This window comes from Protopterus annectens, chromosome 6.part0 (assembly GCF_019279795.1).
Source record: "Protopterus annectens isolate FY-2018-M chromosome 6.part0, PAN1.0, whole genome shotgun sequence".
Lineage (NCBI taxonomy): Eukaryota > Metazoa > Chordata > Ceratodontiformes > Protopteridae > Protopterus > Protopterus annectens.
In genome coordinates this window covers 627,512,847-627,527,012 of record NC_056737.1, presented here as the reverse complement: position 1 = coordinate 627,527,012, position 14,166 = coordinate 627,512,847, and the positions used below count along the sequence as shown (strand labels likewise).

At 36.5% G+C, this 14,166-nt stretch overlaps 1 protein-coding gene across 2 annotated transcripts in view; it reads right to left on the bottom strand.

The window, feature by feature from the left end:
• The window catches only part of ATL1 (atlastin GTPase 1), a 903,853-nt gene that overhangs the window by 139,452 nt on the left and 750,235 nt on the right, over positions 1-14,166 (bottom strand). For both annotated transcript variants that reach the window (XM_044074302.1, XM_044074301.1), the window contains exon 12: positions 3,866-4,297. In XM_044074302.1, coding sequence (XP_043930237.1) covers positions 3,866-4,297 — 432 coding nt within the window. The remainder of the gene's footprint in view (positions 1-3,865; positions 4,298-14,166) is intronic.

Sequence of the window (14,166 nt, the reverse complement as noted above, 5' to 3'; positions counted from 1 at the left end):
TGGCATTACTGACTGACTAATTATTGGTGAGTTACTAGAAAATCAAATATTTTATAAGGGACAGAGCTACAATATGATGCAAAAGCAGGGATGGCTGACAGGCATGTTTTTGTAAACACCCATAACATATTCTTATATTACTGCAGCTGAGGAGAAATCTGCTAAATGCAAGTTCACTCCAGACTAGACAATATTTTATTTTCACTACGGACTTATTGACACAGAATCCCCAGAAAGTGTATGTTAAAAATTCTAAACAAAAATTTCAAATTGCCAATAAAATGTGCTAAAATGTATACATTTTTTCTCATTTCCCAGTTTAGTTTTGAGCTGAGGTGTGTGTGTGGGTATGTATGTGGGGTGTTTATATGTTTGTAGTCTAAACATGGAATACTTCTAGCTAAATGAGAGTTTGGGAGGAGTGCAGTGGCAATTGCCATGCAGGATGGTTTGTTGGTAGAACTGACATTTACTAAAGGAATACTCTCCATCTATTTTTCATGTCTTTATACTACACTATTCATATTTTGTGCAACGAATAAAGAAAAGTAAATGAGATGGTTAGCAATACAATACAGTGGTCAGTGTAATGGACTGCAAATGACTTGTGCCCTTGTTTCCTTTTCCTGATTAATACATTGTCTTGAAAAGTTACTTAACCAGAGCAAAACTCTTGCATCACTCATGACAGAGGCATCTACATCTACTGGGTTTTACCTAATCAATATGACAAACACATGAGAGATGGTAGTATTGGTGAACGATTAAGCATCTGATGCTATTAATAGTATGGTTGTTAATGCTAACCAGATCTAACTAGACTGTGACAAATGTAATAACTTACTGATTTTTTATGTTAACATCTCCCTAGAAGATTAAACCCTTAAATATATATGTTAATTATAAACAGTGACAACAGTAAACTAAGCGTCTCTGCTTCTCTTTTGTTGATGCTGTGTCAGTACTGGTTTAACACAATGGACATTAACAGCAGCTTGGAATAAAGCAATGGAGGCTGGGGTAGCTATAAATATCCAGGACTGTTTTTTCTTTTGTATATTCTTAAGTAGCTAAAACATATCATAGACAGTTTCCTTTACTTTGGATAATGAGATGGGGTAAAAACATCAGGGTTCATGTTAGCTTGTGAACAGGCTCAGTGATGGGTATACCTGCAGGGCTCTGTTAGTCTGTGGACAGGGCCAATGACAGGCACACTTGCAATGCCACTGTTAGCTTGTGGACAGGCTCAGTGATGATTATAAATGCAGGGCATCTCTTAGCGTGTGGAATAGCTTCAGTGACTGGTATACTTGTGGGGCCTTATGTTAGTTTGTGGACAGCTTTGATGATGTGTATGCTTGCAGGGTTTCTAATAGCTTGTGGACACTGTCAATGATGGGTACTGAGTAGGTGGATCAGTTGAAGGCAGTATCAGTGACAGGAACAGGTACATTTTTTAATTTTTTTCCACAAACGGTGCCATGGGTATTTGGGAAATCAAGTTACGTTTGTAGATAAAGATAATAAGTCAGTACTAGGGGCAATAACAAGCACTGGTGAATATTCTTTATTAAGAGTTATGCAAAGAAAATAAATGCTGCTATGGATGTATTTCCTTACAGCAGATGGTAACATGGGGGTAAACAATGCTGTTACCCCCCTGTAGATCAGTATGTATGTATACCTTTAAGAAGCCTTCCATGGGCTTGCACATGTGTATAAAAACTGAGCACTTGCACTGCCATTTTGTAATAAGCTGTTGAGATGTAAGTATGCATGTATGCAATGGGTCTGTCAGTTAATCAGTTCATGAATATTTTGTACTGCTGCTATCCATCCTGATGTGTTCCTATGTAATAAAGCATATAAATGAATTACCATGCCTGTTCGTATTCAGTTGTAAACCAAGACGAGCGACCTCACCCCCATTTTCTGTCATGTTGTTGATAAGGGGCTTTCAGGTTGCCAATATCTTAATCAGAAGTATTCATCTCTTATAAGGCACATGGTAACAGACTAAAAGAATTTGCTGTGTAGTAGAGATTAAAGGAATGAGTCTAAGAATAGTTGCTCTGTTTTTTTCATTATCTATCTATCTATCTATCTATCTATCTATCTATCTATCTATCTATCTATCTATCTATCCATCCATCCTCCTTTAAATACCAGAAAGGCTCTGTCTAGTAATCCATAGCAATAACTATCAGTCTTGCTGATGCACTAAACTAAAGTAGGTGGTGGCTATGCTAATGTGCATCCAGTGACCATAATGATTTCTAGATATCTAAAGTAATCTTAGAATGGGAGATAAAGCCATCAATCTGCAAGACCAAAAAAATCTAGGAACTTTAAGGGGGAAACAGGTTTTCCCTTTACAACTTCTGAAGGGAAACAAAACAAGTTGTATTTTACTAAATACAAAAATATGTATTTAATTTCTAAAAGAATGCAACTAATTACAATATGCACATCACATTTTATAAACTGCATTAGCAAATTAGTTCAGAGTGGCATGGAGGTACAGTAATTATTTGTTAATTTTCAACTTTAGGGCTAGATTCTGGTTTCCATTTGCTGTTTGGGTGGATTTTGCAGATTCTCCCTGTGCTGGTGTGTTTGTGTGGGGTACTCCAGCTTCTTTCTCATCTCCAAAAGACATACTGATTGGGTTGATTCATTTCTCTCAAAAAAAGCCCCTAGGTCTGTGTTAAGAAGCTTTTTCCCTGACTTACCTGTTTAAAAGAGCAATTTCCTCAAATATATTTGCCCAGTTAACAAAAATGCAATAAACTAAATAATCATCTAGCATTTTCTCATTCAGTATAACATTCTTCCAATGATTGGTTCTCTGCCTTGTTATAAAACATAGCAATGAACCTCCACATTAAAACAGACACTATGAAGTAAAATACAAACAAATTAAAAAATAAACCTCATAACAACTGGGTTAAAAAAATGGTGAACTCCAAGACATAAATAAAAGTGCAACATTTATTTGCTAAACACTTTCATTCATATACCATGAACTTCATCAGAGCAAATACAATTTTAGTTAGTGAATCTGTTTTTGTTAGAAATAGAATTATCTAAGCTAGGGGTTGATTTAATTGCCATTCAAAATGTGTACTTTATTTAGCCAAGTGTCACCTTTGGCCAGCATTTTATGTAGGCAAGATGGACAGGAAGATTCATGAACATGTATATCAACACGTATACTACGTCAAGAAGGGTAAAACCACTGCAATGTTGTTCAAACACATTAAAAGTAATGAGAGTCACAAGTTTTTATTTTTTGTACTTGAAAAGGTGGAAAAGAATTCCCAAGGTGGGTTAACTAATGAGTATGTAGAATGCCTCAAGTTGTGTTAGCAATTATTTCTCAATGCTAATAATCTACCTGGCTTGAATGAAATGCATTCAATTAATTGCCTCCTGAAATTAAGACATTATGAGGTTTAGTGATGGTATGTGTGTATTTTTTTTATTTTCAGGAAGAATGCCAGTTCTTTGATTAATGTCAATTAAGTGTTCATGTATTTATGAGCGATGTAATTTGACTAGATGAAGTTGTCTAGTCAAGTTGAGGTTTTTAAATGTTTGAAAGGGAACATTATATTTGTTCTAATGAAGTTCACTATGTATGAATGAAAGCACTTAAATAAATTTTCCACTTTTACTTGTGTCTTGGAGTTTACAGTTTTTTGAGCCCAGTTGCTACGAGATTTATTTTTTAATTTTTATATAACATTTCAAACTCTGCTTATGATCAACACTGTAGCCACAAGAAACAGAAAGGATTACAAAAACCTGGAAAATGAAGAATAACATTTATTATTTTACAGCGGGGGAAAAAAGATCTTACCTGATCCCATAAGGCTCCAGCTACTTGGTCTATTACAGCTCCTAATTCTCTGTATTCCCCAGAGTATCTGATATAGGCCCAGGTACATAATGTAATAAGAGCCAGTCCCATTATCATGTTGCACAGACTAGCTATAATGTCCACACCAATAAATCCTGTGACTCCAGCTATCACATACATGATAAAGATCACCACAAACAATGTGGCAGGGGTTCGAGCAGCATGGAATATATTCTTGCTGTCATTGTGTTTAATATACTGGATATAAATCTCATCCATTTCATTTTCCAGCTGCTGCAAGTAACGTCGACTGAACTCTTCTCCTCCCATCTTTTTGACTCCCCGGAACAATTTTATAGCCTCCTCTCGAAATGCTAGGTGCTTATTCTGAAGATCGTTTGGTGCTAAGAATGGCCTGTCACCTCCACAGACCTGCAGCAAAAATGACAGCACATATATTTGTAGTATAGAAAGCAATGCATATTTGAGTTTCATATTATTTATTACTTTTGTTCCAAAACTTAAATTGTAAACAACTTTTGGCTTTAACATCACAGTACCATTCTTACTGGAGCACAAAACATTTTTCATTATAACAAGAATAAAAAAAATTATTTTCACAACCAGTAACACACAACTAAAAACAATTTATTTATTTTTATTTATTTCACATTTGTTAACCGGGTTAGTCCAACTGGGTAAGAAATTACCCATTTTCAGTGGAGACCAGAGGGGAAAAGCCCCGAACAAAACATGCAAATACATACAGAGACAAGTTAACAATAAAAAGAGCAAAACAAACATATGGATACAATGGAAAAGAAAATAAATGTAATCCAAGGAATAGTACATAGCTATATACAAGGTCAGAAGAAGGAAAGTTCAAAAGAAGATAGGCGTAGAGGAGGAATGGAGTGATCTAGTTGTAGGAGGGAAAAAAAAGGAAGAGCAGTAGGATAAAGTAAATTATATAAACAGGGTGGGTATAGAAAGAAGAGCAGATTGGATAAAGTAAGATAAGAAAGAGGAAAAGGTCTTAATGAGAAGTCTAGTGAAGAAATGGGAATATGGAAAGGGAGGAGTTAAGTAGGATGGTTACAGGTACATATAGGGCTGTTATGGAGGTACAAAATAAGGTCATGTTTGAAGTTAGGAAGAGAGGTATGACTTCTGATATGTAGTGGAAGATTATTCCAAATAAGGGAGATGGAGTGTTTATAAAGTATTTTACCTATGTTAATATTGGGTTTATAGACTTGTAGAAAGAGTTTATCAGAACTGCGCAAGGATCAGGGAGGGGTGTACCAGATCATCAGGTTGGACAGAGATGGACAGTCAGAGTTAGAATTAAGAATTCGGAAAGCTTGGATCAACTGACATTTGGTCAGAAGGTGTGGGAATTCGAGCCAATATAGTTTTTTGAGAGCAGAACAGTGATGAGATTTATAGGGGCTGCTAGTGACAAATCTAGCAATTTTGTTATATGTTTGGTCAAGTTTTGCCAGCAGGTTATATAGTAAATTGGAAAATAGAGGAGTGCCATAGAGGAGGGCAGGGAGGAAATAGGATTGGGCTAGAGGTAGTTTAGAGTTGGAGGTCAGGAATTTGCTGTTTCTATATAACATGCCCAGTTTTTGGTGTGTTTTCTTTATAGAATGAAGTATGTGGAGGTCTAGTTTGAGCTGGTCATCAATGATGACACCTAGGAGTTTAGTGTGTAAATCTGGCGATATGATGGTGCCATTTAGTGAGGATACAAGAAAGGTGGATTTGTGATGGGCTAGATCCTTAGGTAGGAATAGTAGGAGCTTAGTTTTAGAGGGGTTCAGGATAAGTTGATTGTTGGAGAGCCACTTCTCAACAGAGTGAAATGAAGACTGGGTGATATGGTGGAGGTTATTGATAGAGTCAGAAATGGAAATCAAGGTTGAATCATCTGCATACTGTATGATAGGGGAGAGATTGCTGGCAGTGTGTAGGCCATTGGTGAAGAGGTTGAAAAGGAGGGGGCCAAGAATAGAACCTTGAGGAACACCGGTCTGAACTGGCCAAAAGGGTGAGAAGGAATTTTGCCATTTAACTGCTTGTAAGCGACTGGACAGGTAACTAGAGAACCAATTTAGAGTGAGGATAGAAATGTTCAGCTGAGAAAGTTTTTGAAGTAGAAGCCTGTGAGAAACAGTGTCAAAAGCCTTTGACAGATCTAAGAAAAGGCAAGACACACGTTTATTATTGTGTCTGACCTCAGCTACTGTATGAAAGAAGGATAAAAGTGCTGTGTTAGTACTGTGTTTGGGCCTAAAACCATGCTAGGTGTTGATTAAAAGATTGGTTTGAGTAAGGTGGGAAAGCAGTGGAGAATTAATACACTTTTCTAGAATTTTGGAGATGGGAGAAAGAATAGCAATGGGACGGAAGTTAGATGGTTCTGTGGAGTTTCCATCCTTATGTAGTGGGATAGTATAGTATTCCTTCCAAATAGAGAGAAAAATAGAATCTTTGATTGAGTGGTTTATTAGAATGGAGACAGGAAGGGCCACAGAGTTAGCAGCAATTCTTAGGAATTGGGAAGGCAGGTTATCAGGGGTGGCGGAACAAGGTTTGAGTTTACTAAGGAGAGTTTTAATATAACTAACAGATACAGGTTTGAGCAAGAAGGGGTCAGAGAGGTTAGAGGAGTCAGACTGGGGGTATGAAGAAAAAGTGGGTGTGGTCATAGAAGTGATAGTACTGGAAGTGGAATTAGAGGTGGGGTTGGGAATATTAGAGGTGTTAGGTACAAGTTTAGAAATGGTATCAATAAAGTAGTGATTAAAATGAATGGTGGTATCTGAGGGAGATTGATTGGAAAAAGGATTAGGGATTGTGGGTTAGCCAGGGTTGAGAAGAGTTTTTATGGTTGACCAGAACTTCTGGGGGTTAGTAGGTTTCAGAGATTGATCAGTGAGGTAAAATTTTCTTCTGTCCTGGTTGACTATTTTTTTTGTAAGGTTTCCAAGTTCCACGTAAGATTGAAACAAGACTAAGACTTTCAAACTTCAACCTGTTCTTCATCACGTTCAACCCCAGATACATGAATATACCATTATATATACCACAATTTAACTAACCAATAAAAGATGCCATTTAATTAACTTTCCTGATTAGTTTTTTAAAATGGGTTTGACAGACATTGCTCAGCTTCCCACTGGCATCAACCATAACTTGCTATTTCAGTTTAGATACAATAGATAGTAAGATGACTTCCAAGATGGCTGCACACTGATCAACAGCATAACTTCAGCTGTCCCAGTGTGAAAACAGAAACTGAGAAAAAGGAGTTTGATTGAAAATGTTTTTGTTTTTTTTGGTAAAATTCAGTTACTGCTAGTAAATACACTGCCTGGATGCCAGCAAAGATGAAATTTGGAAATCCTGAAAGAAAATCAAGCACAAAATGTGAAGAGAAAACGGTATCTGGGAAGGATTCTGCAGCTGCTCAGAAAAAGGCAGTTCAAGCTTCAGCTTTGGTTCAAGAGATGGCTTCCAGTAATTTAGAGGAAAATAAATCAAATGTACTCAGAGGTGATTAAAATACATGAAAATTGAATGAATACATATATTCAAACAACAAAACGCTGGAGAAAATAGAAGAAGCTTTAACTAGCTATTCAGATGAACTGATAAAACTGCAAAATCAGAGGATGACATGAAGAAAAAGCCATCTGAATATGAGGTTTCTCAGGAAGAAAAGTTTAAAATTAGAATTAGAAAATACAGCACTCACAGAAAACCTGTGACTTTCTGCTGTACCAGAGAAACTGTAATTAACAGACTGTATTAATTTTATGAAGGCATAAAAAACAACTGGACTGGTGTTCAAAAGCAGAGTTTGTTAACCAAAAGGGCGCAGTGAGTGTATTCTCCAAACCTGGCCATAAGAAAGCAGCCAAGACCTATATTAGTAAAGATGCAATCATACCAACAAAGAGTTGAGTAACAGAGCCATCACTACTTTCTTCCAAGATGCTGACACCCCCCCATCCCCACCGTTAAACAAAATCTTCCAGATCTTTTGTCACTTTCTTCCCTCCTAATTTCTAAACTTCCACAAGAATACCATCTGTTTCAGGAGACTTTCCGAAAGATTGATTATATATCACTGTTTTTATCTCATCACCTCTGATCTTAATTGTTAGTTGTTGAATTTTCCTTAAATATTTCCATTTGTACTCTTTCTTGATTTCCAAATTTATCTGCTTTATACAAATTTTCAAAAAATGTATAGAATATGTCTAAAACCTCTACAGGATCTCTAGTTATTTTTCTTGTTACAGGTTCCCTACGTTTGGTGATAACCCTTTCAATGTTCTGTTGCCTAAGTCATTGTGCTAAATGTTTCTGTGCTCTGGAGCACTGGTATAAAAATAGTTGCTTAACTGCAGTCTTTCTAACCTCATGCATATTATTCATATACTCCCTTATTTCCTGTTTAGCACCCTGCATTTGCTCATCCTCTTGTTCTGTGAGATTCTCCTTACTTTGCAATACTTTAACCTTTGTCAGCCCCTATAAATAACTTCTATTACTTCTTAACCATATCTCTTTCTTTTTTTATTTCAACCATACTTTCATCTCTGTTTTCATTTTATCCCAGCCACTAGCTATAATTTCTGAAGCTATTTTTATCTTCCCTAATAGCTCGTGAATAATTTCCACTACCCATTCCTTAATTCCTCTCTTTTTAACAAGTAGGTGGGAAAGTGCCAGTCTCTTATTTTTACTTCATTACCCTGCATTTTTATCTCAGTTTTTATTAGTGCTTGATTAGAAATAGTTATTAGATGCATGTCAAAGCTTTCAATTAAATGCACATGTTCCTGTGAAATATAACTTCTATCTAGTCTAGTCCAGTTATTGTATCTTGGGGAATGATATGCAAATACTGTCTGAATTCCTACTACTGAATTCACATCTTCCATACCAAACATTTTCATATATTTCTTCAGAAATCTACCCTCTTTTGTTATATTGCCACTTCTAGGTCCCCTGATACATCCTAACTATTGCAAATTAAATTCTGTACCCTGCTGAAAGTTGATTATTGCTCCCAAAATTTTAAGTTTCATAATAGCAGTTTTCAGTGGAAAATGAGTACATACCTTTGTAATCCTCCTCCATTGCCAAAAGGCCCTTATTACCACAAATCCACCATTTTTGTCTTTTTCCCTCATATGTCACTTATTGTGGCCCTTCTAGCAATTAGTATAATCACTCCCCTTTTCCTCTGTCCCTGATATTCTGCTCAATATCCATTCTGAAATCCCTTCTTTGTCAGATTCACATGTTCATTTCTTTCCAAATGTGTCTCTTGCAACACTGATATTTGTGCTTTGCATTTCTTAATATAATTCAAAACTCTTTCCTTTTTATCTGTACCTGTAAGGCCATTCACATTCCAGGATAATATGGACATTGCAGCCATCATGATAAAAAGCTATTGTTCCAACCTATTATGCATATGTTATTTTTGAATGTGTATTTCCAGCTTTTGTATAACATACATTTCTTAATGTTTGACAGGCTCTTCTTTTATAGAGTTGTTTCTTTTCATCTCCATTTGAACCTATATCAGATTTTTCAAGATTTTTTGTTGTAATGAAATCCCTCAAAAAATAAAATAAACACAAAACACACCCATCCCTATTAACTTGGAACAAACACACAAAACTATGTAATCTTCAAAACATGAAGTTTAACCCTCCAGAAGGAAACAATTACCTCAATGTAATCACTGCACCTACAGGCATTATCTAACCTAAAATTAAGGTTGCCCATGCTACAGCCTGTGTTCCTACTTACACTGATTGCTGTCTGTTCATTTCTTATCTTTCTTCCCCCACCAGATATGAAAAACAGCTTGTATGCTTTTGGAAAACATTAACTTTTAGCCCTAAGAAAAACTGCACTGGCTATCTTTAAACGGTACCCCATTCTACTAATTGCATTAAAGTATTAAGATTGCCAGGGAGGTTGTTAGCTCTTATGCATTTATAATAATTTCAAATTAATATTTTCACTGAAATGATTGCCACTGTATCTTTAAATTCTGCATTTTGATCAGCAAAGAATACTCAGAATTTTCAAGATTAACTGCTTGCATCAGCAGACAGGTTGTCTCCATGGAAATGTACTCAGCAATGAGTCTTTGTAAATTTCACTCAGAAAAGAATGCACAGCTGCCCTCAGCTGCAGACATCTTGACTCCACTGAACATTTGCCAGTGGGAAAAAGCTAATATATTTACAGTTGTAGGAAGCTTGGCATTTTCATGGCTTTCATAATGTTGTGTTATTTTTAAAGCCTACATGCTTACAAAAACACATATTTACAGCTTAAGCCAAAGGGAGTAATCTAGACATTCACCCTTGTAAAATAAAAACAGAAAATTTCCTAATTCTACATATAATATAATTAGTGCACTTTTCCACCCCACCCCTAAAGCTCACTACATATGAACATTAAACTTGTTTCTGTCTAGCCTTTTTTCTCATTATACTGTAAAACCTGTATTTCTTACGACTAAAAAAAACTACTTGTTTGTTTTAATATTTTTAATATATACAGCAGGCACTGAAAAAACACACCCCACATTTAAATACCCCTGACTAAATGGTACACAAAACTGTTTTACTGTATACAACATGCAGTTTTTCGTACCCTAAACTGTTTACTGAGACATTATAAATATGAATGTCACAACCTCACCATCATTTAAAAAATTAAAACATCTGAGAACTCAATACAGTAAAGAATTGATTATCCGAACTAGTTGGGACATAGGGTAGTTTGGATAATCAAACTATTTGGATACTCAAACATACAATTGAACCAGAAAAAAAAAAAACTATGTTCAGTCTACCCACGGTAGGATTTGGTTATACACTAGAAATACATAACCTACAAATAGCTAAAACAGCCATTGAGCCACTTAATGAAACTGCTGCTAAAAAGTTGATTAGTAACAGGCACACGCAACATGAATACACAGAACTTTTACTCTTGGAAGTTTTCTTTCAACATTCAAAACTCATTACTTCAACCAACACACACCAGTCATTATTCTTTCATTATCAAAATTTAGAACAATTTCAGAATAACAAACATTTCTTCTGATATGGGTAATGTTAATTGTAACTGTAGTCTGACTTATCGGGACAGCAGCACTTTTTTCAGAATTCAGATTCCAACTGGGACAACTGTATGGTACTTTATTTCATTTTAAGGAAAAGGGTGATATTCACACACAAAAGACACAATGCATGTCGGCTATACTGTCACCTGCCACTAACTACCCCTCACCTTGCCTGAGAGCCACTTGTATCTCAGTGTGCGGGATGCGATTAACTCAGACGAAGATCAGCACTGCTTGGGAAGGCTGTGACAGCTGGTCTACATAAACCTGAATCCCAGCCATTGGAGTCCGTGAATTCAAGAGCACCGAAGACCAGCTGCAAACTCTTACAAACACTGGTTCTTTTACTAGATGATTCAAATCAGCTATACTTTAAAAACTTTCACATTCTGGAGAACAAAGGTTGAGGAGTTATGATAATGACCAAGTTTAAAGGTACACACAGCAAATATTGAAAAGGTGCCAAAAAGTTTCTTCTTTACATCTGATAGAGGCAGACAACTTTATACACTGCTTCAACTTGGTCAGTGTGCCCTGTATAGTTGTAAACTCACAGTGTATTCTAGTTCTTATGAGTTAAAATCAGAAGATCATGCATACCTCACACTTATGAGGTATTCCTTCACCACAGTCATAGTAGAACAAGCCTTCTCTAAGATTCCCTCTTCTGCTGAGAACTCATTTGCTCCAAATATTAAGTGCAAAAATAACCTTATCCAATTTAGACTGACAGAGAACCAGGGTGACTGCATTTCTCGACTACCCCGATACATTACCTCCATTTATGTCAGGAATGGTGTTTCAGTGTTAGAAATGTTGTCTAAAGAATTATGTATATGGAATGTCTTGTGGTCTAAATCCTCCTCTCAGAAAAGCTTGGTAGTTAATAGTGTAGTTAGGAAGATGTAAACAATTGCTATACATTTCTAATTATTACAATCCATCCTAGAAGTTCAGTTCATTTTGTTACATCTCTATCATTTATTTATTTATTTACATTTGTTAACCGGGTAGTGTCCGACCGGGCAAGAAGCCCGTTTTCAGCGGAGGCCCGGGGAGAAACTCTCCATAACAGTACAGTTAGTTAATATTTAACAAATTTCAAGTTACATAAGCTAGGACAAGTAGTAATAAAACACAAGTACTGGCAGTCAGGGCCGGTGTTAGCATTTTGGGGGCCCCCAGCAAATGTCATGTTGGGGGCCTCCTAGTCACTTCCAGTATAAGTATCATCCTAACAATGCCATCCATCCTAAGCAACCTTTTATTTCATGCTGCAAATTTTTAGGAGTAGTACCCACAGACAGACCTGCAGCTACAAGCTTTTACATTACAACACACCTATGTATCACACTATCACTATGTTGAGCTGTCTAACAAAGGGGCAGTTAGAGTTACTGGCACTTAGTTGCAACAGTGATACATTGCAACAAGTCTATGTACAGGTCTGGACTTAAAGTGAAATGATGACTGGACCTACATTTCAACCCCCCCCCCCCCCCCCCCACAAACACACACACACTCCAGTCCTCTCCTCTGAGTCCTTCTCCTTTTGGGCTCCCCATACTATCCACATTACCTTTTTCTTCCTTCTCTCACATTTTGCCTTACTCTACGCTTTTTCAAGAAGCCATAACTTTCTATATGCTCTGAAGTGCATTTTAAACAACCTTTTCATCCAATAATAGCTTGAACAGAAATTATGATTAAGGAAAGAAATTCAATGTTGTGGTTCAGCTTTAGTTTTCCTTGCATCCTTCAACACACCTTTCCTGAACAAGACATCCCAGTAATAACCATTTAGGAAATAACTCAAGTCAGGGCCCAAGAAGCCACAGGTTTACAGATGGTCTGGGATGCATTTTAGAGCATTTTCTCAACATTTTACTCCAATGGTTGCCTAAATAAAAATTATGAAGAAAAAAATAATTTCAGTCTTATTTTTTTCTTTCAAGGCATAATTTGTGCCCAAGGCTTAATTTTCAAAGCTGACAAAATTGTAGCTTACAGTAAACTAACAAGCCAGTAGTTGTGAGAATATTTAAGTCTTATCTGGAAATACTGCCAACCTCTAAAAAAGACAAGTCACTGCCTATGCATCCCTCTGGTGTAAGACTGGGATGAAAGCAGAGATTTAAATTTTCTTTGTCATATATTTCAAGTGACTGATGATATACATATACATAGCATGTTCTTCACCCCAGCCGTCAAAGGTAGCCACATGTATATGTGCCTAGTACGTGATTGTGAGAATGATTTCAGTAATATTCAAATTTGTTGCTCCTAGATCGTACACCTCTCTTACACAAGCTATAGTAACCTTCTTTGTACACCTCTGAGGTCTGTGAAAAACACTGCCCTCAGCTCAAACACAAGCTATAATGACTTCATGTGTGCACTTCTAAGGTTTGACTGTGATGAAAATTAAAGATGTAATATCCACACAATCTCTAGCCCCGCATAACCCGTAGCAGCTTTATGTACACACACACACACACACACACACACACACACACACACACACACACACACACATTTGAGCAGGGCTGGTTTTAGAATGGGTGTGGTTGTAAACAGAGGCTATTATTAGCTTTATCCTAAAAGGGACATATCTCAGCACCATGCAGGTTAAACTGATACACAGAAGAATAATGTATGTGTTCTGGCATTATTGGGTGCATGCACAGATAAAAATCAGTGATGTTTTTTTACACACACACACACACACACACACACACACACACACACACACACACACACACACACACACACACCACAGCAGTACTAGTTATGTACTTATTTCAGCACTGCCTTGTGCAACATTGGTAATGCCACACCAGATTAGTCACTGCTATTTAGCAGTTGTCAAACAGCAGAAGCAGTAAGATTTATCCCATTGAGGAGTAATGCGTACTTGTCACTGTCCCTACTTTCACAGACCTTCCCTGATTTTGTTCATACTTTTGCTTTATCCTTCGTAAAAAGTCTGATTTGCTGGTAAATCATTCAGGATTACAAACAGTCAATTAATCCAGACATCTGGGTTTTATACTTATTGTCCAAAAATAGATGTTGATGCAAAATATGTTATTCTAGTAACTTTTTAAGTGAATTAGAGAAATATTTA